Below are 14,159 nucleotides of genomic sequence, written 5' to 3'. Positions count from 1 at the left end.
TGCCATATGACCCAGCAATCCCACTGCTGGGCATACACACCAAGGAAACCAGAACTGAAAGAGACATGTGTACCCCAATGTTCATTGCAGCACTGTTTACAATAGCTGGAACATGGAAGCAACCTAGATGTCCATTGACAGACAAATGGATAAGAAAGCTCTGGTATACAATGGAATATTACTCAGCTATTAAAAAGAATGCATTTAAATCAGTTCTAATGAAGTGGATGAAACTGGAACCTATTATACAGAGCAAAGTAGGTTAGAAAGAAAAACACCAATACAGTATATTAATGCATATATATGGAATTTAGAAAGATGGTAATGATGACTCTACATGCGAGACAGCAAAAGAGACACAGATGTAAAGAACAGACTGTTGGTCTCTGTGGGAGAAGGCAAGAGTGGGACGATTTGAGAGAATAGCATTGAAACATGTATATTATCATATATGAAATAGATCGCCAGTCCAGGTTCCATGCATGAGACAGGGTGCTCAGGGCTGGTGCACTGGGATGACCCTGAGGGATGGGATGGGGAGGGAGGTCGGAGGGAGGTTCAGGATGGGGAACCCATGTACACCCATGGCTGATTCATGTGAATGTATGGCAAAAAGCACCACAATATTGTAAAGTAATTAGCCTCCAATTAAAATAAATTTTTTTTAAAAAGTCACTGACGAGTAGCAGTGTAAGTTTAGAAATATGTGGTACAGGCTTCGCTCATGTTTACCCTGATTCTCAACTTTTCTTACTTATGTTTACCTATTTAACATTTGACCTAGCATTATTCTGAAAAACTGAGTACTCAGTAATAAATGTGTGTTTGTGTGTATGCTCAGTCGCTCAATCATGTCTGCCTCTTTGTGATCCCATGGACTGTAGCCTGTAAGGAATCTTCTGTCCACAGAATTTTCCAGGCAAGAAATACTGGAGTGGGTTGCCATTTCCTACTCTAGGGGCTCTTTCCCACCCAGTGATCGAACCCATGTCTCTTGCGTCTTCTGCATTGGCAAGCAGATTCTTTACTACTGAGCCGCCTGGGAAACCCCAGTGATAGATTCTACCTATAAAATTTTAGTCTAAAGAATAAAGATAAGTAAAATGATAAATAGAATCTGGCAGGTAGGGACCATTCATTCATTACATGAGCAATTACTGGTACCAATTGTATGTTCTTACTGTGTTACACACATGCTGGAAAAGCAAAGATCAATTAGCAACATAAGCAACCATGCTCTGAAGAAATTCTGGGTAGAGCTAGAGAGGGGGTTGTTTTAAAAGATGGCTTCAGAGTAGCAGAACAAGCACAATATAAGAAGGCTGTCTTCTATTTAAATAATTATTTCATAGAAACTAACCTGTGTGAGTACTAAAAAAATATATATTTTATCAGTTCATAATAATAAAGAGGAAGGTGAATATGCTGTCTTGGCATGTTAAGTGGATAATGTTTTATGTTATTTTTCCTTCTTTTATGGAAGAAAAAAGGGGAGCATTTTTTGTAAAACATATTATAGTGTTTTGGGAAGGGCAGTTAAAAATGAAGCTGAAAAGGGAGACAGGATATAGACTATATAAACAATCTTGTAATCTAATCAATGTAGAAGTTTGTATTTTCCTACTGTGGTTAATGGAGGTAAAATTCAGAGTTATTAAGAACAAAACTTATGTACTCTGTGTGCATTCTGGTTCCACTAGTTTCTTGCCTTTTTGTGGTAAAATCTGAGATAATCTCTATGTCTCAGTCTCCTCACCTATAAAATAGATGCAAAATTATACCAACTCCACATGAATATTTTGGTGCATAAAGAAAACAATACATGTATAAGAATTAGATAGTTTCAGGAACACAGGATGCCCTCAAAAAACATTTACTAGCATTACTGAATGGTTTTAAGCATGGAAGTTAGGTTGTACATTTGGATTCTAGATAAAGGATATATATATATATATTTATTGTCATGAAAGCATGTCTCTATGTTTAAGACCAATAGATCTCACATAAATATTCTAGTAATATAAAGAACACATATAAAGATTTACATAAAGCCCCAAACTTAAGGACCTTCAGTTTTGTGATTGACTCACAAAGAGAAGCTTCTATAAGAAAATCCAGAAGACTAGGAGCAGTGTTACTACAATAGCTCAAGATATAACTAGAGAAACTTTAGAACTACACAAACACAATGTTTTATGAATTCAGAGACTCTCTAATTAAGAACCATCTCTAAATCAATACCACAAAGACATGAAAAATCAATGAGATGATCATGAAATAAATTTGGATAAAAGAGTAAACTATGCCAAAACTAGAATGGCCTTATAGGTTTAAGGAGTGAAATGTGTTTATAAAGATCAATTACACATATTTGCATGTAATATAGTCTAGGTTAATAGCAATTTAAATTAGAAATGACAAACATTAACAATTTAACTTGGACAGGAGGTGTTTCTAAAATTAATAGTTACAAGATGATATACATGAAGTAGAATAAGACAATTAGTTTAGGTAAAAATATAATTACCTTTTTCACAAATCACTATTTTCACAAATCACAAATCACTAATCACAAATCACTATTTTTTCACAAATAATCAATTATCTAACTAGCCCATTTTTTGTGGTTATAAAAATAAACTTAAGACCTAATGCATTAGGTCTTAAGCATACTGTTCAAGGAAGGAAAGCAATAAAATAACTATTGTGTTGAATTGAAACCTTTTGTTATTTATAAACTACATTTAAATGAATACATTCCTTAGCATTGACTATTTTACAACTATTTTTATAATTTGGGTACTCAGACTAGCCTTCCAACTATTGCACAACATGGAAAGATGTTTTCAGGCCACATGAGTTTTTATAAGATTTACAGCAAAATTATTAGTAGTAGATATAATGAATGATCTCAGGTGTGGGAGGAGGGAAAAAATTATTCATTATGGTGACATTACCTTTGTCTTCCTCAGAGACTACATCCTGAGATCTTTGAGCACCCATAAATTTTCAAACACAATTACTATATAGTTTCCCTTTTTAAAATAAGTTCATTTTATAAGTTCAAGACCAAAAACTGTTCATTGATTTATAAATGCTCACAGTCCCTCTAGGATTTTCCATTAGGTGCTAGTGAAGAGGCTCAGATATGTTCGACTATTCACGACCCCATGGACTGTAGCTTGCCAGGGTCCTCTGTCGATGGGATTTTTTTAGGCAAAAATACGGAGTGAATTGCCATTTCCTTCACCACGGGATCTTCCCAACCCAGGGATCGAACCTGGGCCTCCTTCACTGAAGGCAGACTCTTTACTGTTTGAGCTACCAGGGAAGGTGCTGGATTTTCCATTAGTGGGATTTAAAAGTGTGCCTCCACAAATAGGAAGTATGAGGAAAACTGCATATGTATGTTACAATCAAATGATCATTTCAAAATGATGAGGCTGGACCTGAATTCAAGTAACAAGAGCAACTAGAAACTACAGGTTCTTTTTGTGGAAGCCTACCCAACACTGATACAACTAATGGCATTCCACGCACTAGGAACATTTTCCCTAGCAACAAATACATTTATGCAAGACATACAATTATAACCAGAATCACATATGTTTAAAATACACACACACACACACACACACACACACACACACAAACTGATGAATAGATTCCCACCTTCTAGTGCTCTTGTGGATCAGGAAACAGAAAGAATGTGAACAATGCTGGAAAAAATATACTAACTCAGAGCAGCTACTTCTATTTACATGACTACTAAAACAGAATGTTAGCACACCTAACTACACTAGTACACATGACTATTAACCAGAACACCAGTACAATTTCCAATACAAATAATGATGCATCTTCATGTCAAATTATGATCACTCATATCAGAAAATAGAAAAACGTAAATCAGACTCTTTTAATAAGTGTTTTTCAGCTTATCTCGATTAAGCAGAGAAAACTGTATCCTTTAAACTCTGGAACTCTGATATAAATATTTGCGGCCTTCCAAAGTTGCTAGGCAAACATGTCTTCCGCCTACCTTCTTTCTCTTCAATGTCCAATTTCTTTAGTTATTAACAGACAGAAAAACTGACTTTTAAAAAGTCTTTTCATTAATATCGGTTATCTCATTATATATCAGATAATTTAATAGCATAAAATTAATAGAATATATCAACATCTCAGAAAAATGTTATTGAGAATATTTCCAAATTTATATTTATTATCTCACTTTGTGTGTAACTTAGAAGATTTACCCTGATTTGTGGAACTACAACCTCTAAGAGAGTACAGTTTGTAATACTAATAAATATATTCATGAAGGTAGTCAAAAGGTATAACTTTCCAGTAAAAAGATAAATGAGTGTAATGTAATTAGGGGTATAAACCACTACAGGATGGCTATAGTTAACACTTTTCTATGATACATGTTTGTTAAGAGAGTAGATCTTAAATGTTCTCTTTACAAGGAGAAATGCTTTTTTTCCTTTTTTTTTTTACTGCATATATATGAGATGATAGACGTTAACTAAACCTATTGCATTAATCATTTCACAACATATATAAATCGAACCACCTTTTTTGTATACCTTAAACAGTGATGTATGTCAACTATTTCTCAATAAAGCTGGAAAAAGATTTTTAAAAGTATTTCAAGATCAAAAGGTAGAAATATTAATCTCTGTTTTCTAGAATTTTATAACTCAAATTCAAATGTTTTTCCATCTATGGAAATCAAAGATTAGAATAGATGTAAAAATGGGATTCTAAATAATTTTTGTCTGCTACAGAATATTTCTTCTGAATTATACATCTGGAATATGTATTAAGAGAACACTGAATTTATAGTCAGTTTTTTATTGATTATCATAGTTTGTCTAACCTCTAAATCCTAACTGGATAATAAATAACTTCAAGAAGGCATTTAACCCATTTCTAAATCCTTTGCAAAACAGCTTTCAAAGTCACCATGGAAGACAAGTGTGTATTCCTAAATTCAGAAGTTTCCAGAAAGGATTACATAATCCTTCAATAACTTTTAACAGTTTTTACTGCCAGAAAAATAACTTTACCCAAACTGAACTTTTATTCATGAATCTCTTGAATTCTCTTCAAAATTTCTACAGTACATCCTTAGTCTGTTGACTAGGCCTATACTCAGTGTTTCAGTATGGTAGGCAGGATTTTGGCTACCATTATGTTATACTTCAAATATGTTATGTTACACGTCAAAAGGAATTTGTGGATAAAGATAAGAAGGCTAATAAGTTAACTATAAAATATAAAGATCACTGACTGATTATTGGATGATTCAGATCAGATCAGATCAGTCGCTCAGTTGTGTCCGACTCTTTGCAACCCCATGAATCGCAGCACGCCAGGTCTCCCTGTCCATCACCAACTCCCGGAGTTCACCCAGACTCACGTCCATCAAGTCAGTGATGCCATCCAGCCATCTCATCCTCTGTTGTCCCCTTCTCCTCTTGCCCCCAATCCCTCCCAGCATCAGAGTCTTTTCCAATGAGTCAACTCTTCGCATGAGGTGGCCAAAGTACTGGAGTTTCAGCTTTAGCATCATTCCTTTCAAAGAAATCCCAGGGCTGATCTCCTTCAGAATGGACTGGTTGGATCTGTTTGCAGTCCAAGGGACTCTCAAGAGTCTTCTCCAACACCACAGTTCAAAAGCTTCAATTCTTCAGCACTCAGCCTTCTTCACAGTCCAACTCTCACATCCACACATGACCACAGGAAAAACCATAGCCTTGACTAGACAAACCTTTGTTGGCAAAGTAATGTCTCTGCTTTTGAATGTGCTATCTAGGTTGGTCATAACATTTCTTCCAAGGAGTAAGCATATTTTAATTTCATGGCTGCAGGCACCATCTGCAGTGATTTTGGAGCCCAGAAAATAAAGACTGACACTATTTCCACTGTTTCCCCATCTATTTCCCATGAAGTGATGGGACCGGATGCCATGATCTTCGTTTTCTGAATGTTGAGCTTTAAGCCAACTTTTTCACTCTCCTCTTTCACTTTCATCAACAGGCTTTTGAGTTCCTCTTCACTTTCTGCCATAAGGGTGGTGTCATCTGCATGTCTGAGGTTATTGATATTTCTCCCGGCAATCTTGATTCCAGCTTGTATTTCTTCCAGTCCAGCATTTCTCATGATGTACTCTGCATAGAAGTTAAGTAAACAGGGTGACAGTATACAGCCTTGACGAACTCCTTTTCCTATTTGGAACCAGTCTGTTGTTCCATGTCCAGTTCTAACTGTTGCTTCCTGACCTGCATACACATTTCTCAAGAGGCAGATCAGGTGGTCTGGTATTCCCATCTCTTTCAGAATTTTCCACAGTTTATTGTGATCCACACTCAAAACTTTTGGCATAGTCAATAAAGCAGAAAGAGATGTTTTTCTGGAACTCTCTTGCTTTTTCCATGATCCAGCGGATGTTGGCAATTTGATCTCTGATTCCTCTACCGTTTCTAAAACCAGCTTGAACATCACGAAGTTCACGGTTCACATATTGCTGAAGCCTGGCTTGGAGAATTTTGAGCATTACTTTACTAGCGTGTGAGATGAGTGCAATTGTGTGGTAGTTTGAGCATTCTTTGGCATTGCCTTTCTTTGGGATTGGAATGAAAGCTGACCTTTTCCAGTCCTGTGGCCACTGCTGAGCTTTCCAAATTTGCTGGCATATTGAGTGCAGCACTTACACAGCATCATCTTTCAGATTTGGAATAGCTCAACTGGAATTCCATCACCTCCACTAGCTTTGTTCATAGTGATGCTTTCTAAGGCCTACTTGACTTCACATTCCAGGATGTCTGGATGATTACATACATATAAATGTTGTATCCATCTACCATTTTTTTTTCTTATGTTGAAAGTAGTACCAAATAAACCTTTAATATGTTTCATTCTTTTTTTTTTAATGGGAATATAATTGGTTTACAATGTTTTGTTAATTTCTGCTGTACAACAATGCAGATCAGTTATAAATGTACATATATCCCCTTCCTCTTGAGCCTCCATCCCACCCACACCTCCTACCCCACCCCTCTAGGTCATCTCAGAGCACTGAGCTGAGCTCCCTGTGTTATACAGCAGCTTCTTATTATCTATTTTACACATGCTAGTGTATATATGTCAGTACTACTCTTTCAATTTGTCCCACTCTTTCCTCCCCCACTATGTCACCAAGTCTGTGTCTCTATTCTTGCACTGTAAATATGTTAATTCGTACTACAACTTTATATATTCCATATATATGCATTGCTAAGCTACTGCTGCTAAGTCACTTCAGTCATGTCTGACTTTGTGCAACCCCATAGATGGCAGCCCACCAGCTTCCCCTGTCCCTGGGATTCTCTAGACAAGAACACGAGTGGGTTGCCATTTCCTTCTCCAATGCGTGAAAGTGAAAAGTGAAAGTGAAGTTGATATGGTATTTGTTTTTCTCTTTCTGACTTACTTCCACTCTGTATAACAGACTCTAGGTTAACCCACATCACTATGAAAGACCCAATTGCATTCCTTTTGGGCTGAGTAATATTCCATTATATATATGTACTACAACTTCTTTATCCATTTATCTCTCAATGGACATTTAGGTTGCTTTCCTGTCCTGGCTATTGTAAATAATGCTGCAGTGAACAGTGGGGTACATGTGTCTTTTTGAATTGTGGATTTCTCAGAGTATATGTTCAGTAGTGGGATTGCTGCATCATATGGTAGTTTTATTCCTAGTTTCCATTTGTATGGAAACACAAAAGACCCTGAATAGCAACATGAGTGAGTTTCATTCTTGAAATCTTATCCCTAAACTGATACTAACATTAGTTAAATTAGGAAGTATTTTTGGTTCCTAGATCCCACTACAAGGTGTGCTGTCTAATATTACAGATAAATAAAAGTACTTGTGTTGATCTTTATTTAATTCCATGTCTAAGTTCTAAAAATCAAATAAAAAGTCTAAAAAAGTAATCAGCTTGCCAAAGAAATAAAGAAAAACTATGATCATATACAAAGTGATATGATCTAAAGTAAAAATCAAAACACCAAAACATGAAAATCATCCTCTACACCTCTCTCTTTCTCATCTCCAACACCTAACTGGCCATAAATCTTTCAATTTCACCTCATTATTTCCTGCATCTTTTAACATTTCATTTACAAAACCACAATAATCATCTTCAGAGTTTCTCATTTGAACCATTGCTACTCCTTTTCTTCAGCATATTCTCTTCCTGCAATGCACTCATCCCTTTTTAAAATAAAAGGGACTTTGAAAATTCAAAATTGATTATCTTATTCCTCAAATTGAAACCCCTTCATTGAATCTCTTCCATAACATCTCCAGTCATGTGGGTTCATCTCATTTTTAGGAAAACATGATATCTACTGAGGGTTTGCTATGTACCTGGTCCTATGAGAAACACTTTGTATGGATGATCTCATTGAACTCTGACACAATCTTTCAAGTTACATGCTACTATTATCACATATTACAGGTAAGGAAACTGGATTCTTAGGGAATCTTAGAAATCACTTAATGTCACAAGGCCATCAATGGCAGTGCCAAGACAGAAACCTAAGTCTGATTTCAGCATACATTATCTTATGTCCACCTACATTCTAGGAAGGGCTTCTCTCATGGTTCAAACAATAAAGAATCTGCCTGCAATGCCGGAGACCTAGGTTCAGTTCCTGAGTCAGGAAGATCCCCTGCAGAAGGGCAAGGCAACCCACTCCAGTACTCTTGCCTGGGGAATCCTATGGACTCAGGATCCTGGAGGGCTACAGAGATGGGATTGCAAAGAGTCAGACCCAATAAAGAACTAACATTTTTACATTCTAGGAGGTCTGTTAAAAGTCCAAGCTATTTCTATATCTATACTTTAATTCTTATCTGGAAAAAAGCACTTAGATTTGTCCTTTGGTGACGTCTTCCCTGACTCTACTATGAGTAACCCATAAGAGTTTTGATCACTACCTTCTCTGACATCATCTACATTACATATGATATCATACTTTAGCCATTGTGAGAGTAACCTTGGGAGGTTGGTAAAAGTACACATGGTTTGCTGAATCTCATAAAGACTGACTTGATCTATTGGGGTTGAGTCTCATTACCTGGATTTTCAACAAGACTTTGAGATAACTACAGTGTACAATTATCAGAGAAGCATCAACTTACATAAACTATACTTATAGTGTTTACACTGTAATTTTGCAATTATGGCTGTTTGTATGTCCTTGTTTTCAGTTAGTCTGAAGCTTTTTTTTTTTTTTTTTTTTAGGACTGGATCTGATACAAGTACGTAGCACTTACATTTAGAAAGTATACCTAACATCTAGTAGCTATTCAATTAAAATTTGATAAATAAACAAGTGAATTTGTTCTCATTTTAGGAGGCAATAAGAACATGAGGAGAGGAAACTAATTGCTGCCTTTTTTCAGTAGATAACAGGAAAATAATGATATGAAATGATCAAAGTGGGCCTTTAGAAATATTAATGAGACGAAGGCATGAGAATGATAAATTGAGCAGAAGGAACATCAGACTTGTATGATCGTAATCATAATAACACATTTCAAAGTTAAAATGACATGATCCCAAGTTAAAGAAGCAAAATTGTACTCTAAGACAAAAATCAGCCACTTGTCAGCATTTCCCTTTTAAGTAAATATAAAACAAGGCCTATCTGTCTAATATCTTGTGCCATCAGATAATTGAGATTGTTTTTTTTTTTTTTGTTTTTTTCCCTGAAATACCTCATGAGTGAGTAGGAAAATCAGACAGAGAAAATATTCACTTGCTAGAAGAAATCTCAGCCAAATTTCCTTTTCCCAAGGTACAATACCTGCCATGTTTCCTGAAACCTTTACAACTTGAAATATTCCTTTAGGAATATAGAAAGAGCCTACTTTCTTGGTTAAAAAGAAAGAAAACACAAGATCTGTCCTTTTTATAGCAAATGTTAATGTCTTTTGCATCTGTTGTTGGTATTCATAGTGTGATTATGAGACTGTTATTTCCCCAATGTGATTACTTCCTTATGTTACCCTGTGGGCAGAACTTTTATTTCAGGGATTGTCAGAAATGAAATACCAAAGATGTGCAGTAAAATGTGTGTCTTCTCAATGCAGAAAAGTTATTAGACCTACCTTATTTGTAATGCACACACACACACACACACACAACATTATTTTTTCCAGTACCCTACTGGATAAGTATTCTGCTTTTTCTAAATATTGAAACTAATTTTTAAAAAATTTCTTAAAGGTCCTGTTTCTATTCATTTAAAATATACAGTTTTCTCTTACAGAGGTTACTATGTTCTTATAGCTCAACCAGTGATTTTGGAGGCTTCTGCATACAAAAGGAAGTTCTTTAAAATGCTTACGTCTAGTTAATATGGTCTGCCCCCACAAGTGGACAGATTCTTAAATTACCACAAATGAAATATTCCCCCACTAAGGAGATATTTAACTTATATGAAGAGTACATCATGAGAAATGCTGGGCTGGAAGAAGCACAAGCTGGAATCAAGATTGCTGGGAGAATAACAATAACCGCAGATATGCAGATGACACCACCCTTATGGCAGAAAGTGAAGAGGAACTAAAGAGCCTGTTGATGAAAGTGAAAGAGGAGAGTGAAAAAGTTGGCTTAAAGCTCAACATTCAGAAAACTAAAATCATGGCATCTGGTCCCATCACTTCATGGCAAATAGATGGGGAAAACAATGGAAACAGTCTTTATTTTCTTGGGCTCCAAAATCACTGCAGATGGTGACTGAAGCCATGAGATTAAAAGACTCCTTGGAAGGAAAGTTATGCCCGACCTAGACAGCATATTAAAAAGCAGAAACATTACTTTGTCAACAAAGGTCTGTCTAGTCAAACTTATGGTTTTTCCAGCAGTCATGTATGGATGTGAGAGTTGGACTGTGAAGAAAGCTGAGCGCTGAAGAATTGATGCTTTTGAACTGTGGTGTTGGAGAAGACTCTTGAGAGTCCCTTGGACTGCAAGGAGATCCAACCAGTCCATCCTAAAGGAAATCAGTCCTGAATATTCATTGGAAAGACTGATGCTAAAGCTGAAACTCCAATACTCTGGCCGCTTGATGGGAAGAACTGACTCATTTGAAAAGAACCTAATGCTGGGAAAGATTGAAAGTGCGAGGAGAAGGGGACGACTGAGGATGAGATGACTGGATGGCATCACCAACTCAATGGACAAGAATTTGAGTAAACTCCAGGAGCTGGTAATGGACAGGGAGGCCCAGCTGGTGTGTTCCATCCATGGGGTCACAAAGAGTTGGACATGACTGAGCGACTGAACTGAACTGAACTGAATATGGAGAACTAGTATTTCCAAAGTTGCCCATACTGCCCAAAGCCATGTATAGAATCAATACAGTCTTTACCAAAATTCCAATGGGATTTTTTTTTTCAAATAAATAGGAAAAAAAAAAGCTTAAAATTCATGAAAGTGAAAGCTTTAGTCATGTCCAACTCTTTGTGATCTCAGGGTTTTCTGCCTCTGGAATTCCCCAGGCAAGAATACTTGAGTGATAAGCATTCCCTTTGCAAGGGGATCTTCCTGATACAGGGATTGAATCCCAGTCTCCACATCACAGGCAGATTCTTTAGAGTCAAAGCCACCAGGGAAGCTCCATACGGGACCACAGAAGTTTCCAAATATCGAAAGCAATCCTGAGAAGGAACAAAACTAGAAATATCATTCCCTCTGATTCTAAATTGCATTGCAAAGATATTGTAACTTAAATAGTATGGTCCTGGCATAAAAATGCACACATAGAACAATGTAATAGAATTGAGAGCCCAGAAATAAACCCTTGCATATACAGTCAACTAATATTTGATGAGCGAGATAAGAATACTCAAGATGGAAAGGTGAGTCTCTTTAATAAGAAAAAGTGAAATAAGCCAGACACAGAAGGACAAATGCTACATGGTACCTAGAATAGTCAAACTCATTAGACATGACAATAAACTGGTGGTTTCTAATGGCTGAGAAGAGGGAGAACGAGGAGCTGTTTATCGACTGGCTTCATTTAAGCAGGGGAGTCAAGTTCTAGAAATCTGCTGCACAGCATGGTGCCTACAGTTCACAGTACTGGATTGTACACTTCAGATTTTTGTTAAGAAGGGAAATCTTATGTTAAGTGCATTTAAAATTTTTTAAATAAGAAAATACCTGAAAATTCTGATGAAAATCATCAGAACTTTATACATATAATTTTCTAGTTGAATTGAATAAACACTTCAGAAATCTTAAAGACAGACGTTTTATTTTGACAAAGTCCGTTAACTTTCTATATTCAGAAAATTAATATTTAAAATTAATATGATTTTTCTTAATTGTCTTGGACAGCACATATTTTATTTACCTGTGTATTCAAGGTGAAATCCTGCAGCAGAAACACTGATGTCTGATTGAAAATTTAGATATAGATTATTAGATGTACTATTCAAAAGATGGGGTATTGTTGTTCCTGAAATGATAATTGAAAAAGTGGTTTAGTGATCACATAATAATATATAATAAAACTAAGTTAACTATTAATCAGCCAACAAGTTATAAGTGAAATTATATATTATTAAAATGTCTTATAAGAATTTTTAAATAAAAATATTTCTCATATATTTGTCTTTCATATTACTGTTCTTGATTATCTCCAAGGAGACAGACCTTTGAGAGCACGTTAGATGGCTCCCTAAAATAGGTAACAGCAAACAAAGCTGATGAAAAGCAGAAAAATTTACTAGTCACCTAAAATAAATATTTGGAATTTCATGTGGATTTCAATAATTCATGTACAAGATAATAAATTGAGTTTTAAAATTTGCATGTGTTTTGATGAAATAATAACTAATTTTATATGGGTTTAAAGAAATATTCATTTATCACCCTTTATTGTGATATTTAAGTATATACACTTTTTTCTATATCAGGTGAAGTACCTTGATGTTTCTTATAACAACAGCAAAGCTGGTTGTTAGAATTTAAAAAATGCCAATTATGAACTACTGCCTGCCTTGTCTTTTAGCAAATGCTTTATAATCTTGTTCTTCTGAACTTCTATAGGAAATCAACTTTAATTTATTCAATTATTGAATTGAAAATATCTACTTGAACCAATTACTTTTTGACTATCTGACACTATAGTTTAAGATCCTTAAGATTACAACTGAAGCAATTTCAAATGACAAGCATAAAAATAACTTTCAACTGTGTCTCAAGATAAAATTCAACAAGCATATGAGTTGATAGGGCTACCAACATTTTTTTGGTAATTTTCTAGTTACTTCATATTACTTTCCACAACACTATGAACCTTAACCACTGAGTCTTCTATAAGAGAAACCAGGACAAATTCATTACAAAACACACAATTGTTTCCCCCACCTAGCTGACCTTGCTCTCTGATTTATACTGTCCTAACTGAATCAGTGAAGACAGAGGTAAACAGAAACTCAGAGGTCACCCTGATTGCCTTTGATCTCTTAGAAGATCTTAGTGATTAAGAGCTTTGACTGTGGAGTCACACCAGCTGGGTCCCAGTCTCATTCTAATGTTAGATGTACAACCTCGGGCAACTTAATTTCTTTTAGTGTCAATCACCTACCAGGGCTGCTGGAAAGATCAAATGAGGAAATGTATGACAAGCTTCACACAGAGCTAGCACTTGGTAATCAACAGCTGTTACTATTTATCACTTTTTGCCATTTAGTTATTATACTTATCATTCAGAAAGTATTATACTAAGTCTATTACAGACAAATGCATACACACAAAAATTCATACAATTTTTCTAAGAAAAATTTCTTTTTAAATCTATTTCCAGAATATTTGTAATGCCTAAAACAAATTATTCTTACTCTAGATATTTATTCTTTGCTTTCGTCAATGGTGGTGCTGAAAAGTCGATTAACATCTCCATTTTCAAATCTATTAAAAACTTAATGACACTCAAAATTCTGTATCTGAAATATTTGAGTTCATAGTTTAGCTATGTTTATATTTCTAGAGTTAAACACTATAACCCAAATTAAAGCATACAGTTAAAGTGAAACTTCATTTCACTCTAAATATGTTGTAAGAAGCTGTTAGATTATT

General features: G+C 35.4%; 1 protein-coding gene across 1 annotated transcript in view; it reads right to left on the bottom strand.

Moving 5' to 3' along the window:
• CSMD3 (CUB and Sushi multiple domains 3) overlaps positions 1-14,159 on the bottom strand; it is a 1,470,240-nt gene that overhangs the window by 164,818 nt on the left and 1,291,263 nt on the right. Inside the window, exon 38 of the mRNA NM_001424929.1 lies at positions 12,430-12,534. Coding sequence (NP_001411858.1) covers positions 12,430-12,534 — 105 coding nt within the window. The remainder of the gene's footprint in view (positions 1-12,429; positions 12,535-14,159) is intronic.

This window comes from Bos taurus, chromosome 14 (assembly GCF_002263795.3).
Source record: "Bos taurus isolate L1 Dominette 01449 registration number 42190680 breed Hereford chromosome 14, ARS-UCD2.0, whole genome shotgun sequence".
Lineage (NCBI taxonomy): Eukaryota > Metazoa > Chordata > Mammalia > Artiodactyla > Bovidae > Bos > Bos taurus.
Note: the sequence above shows the minus strand (reverse complement) of the source record. Positions and strands in the feature narration are given on the sequence as shown.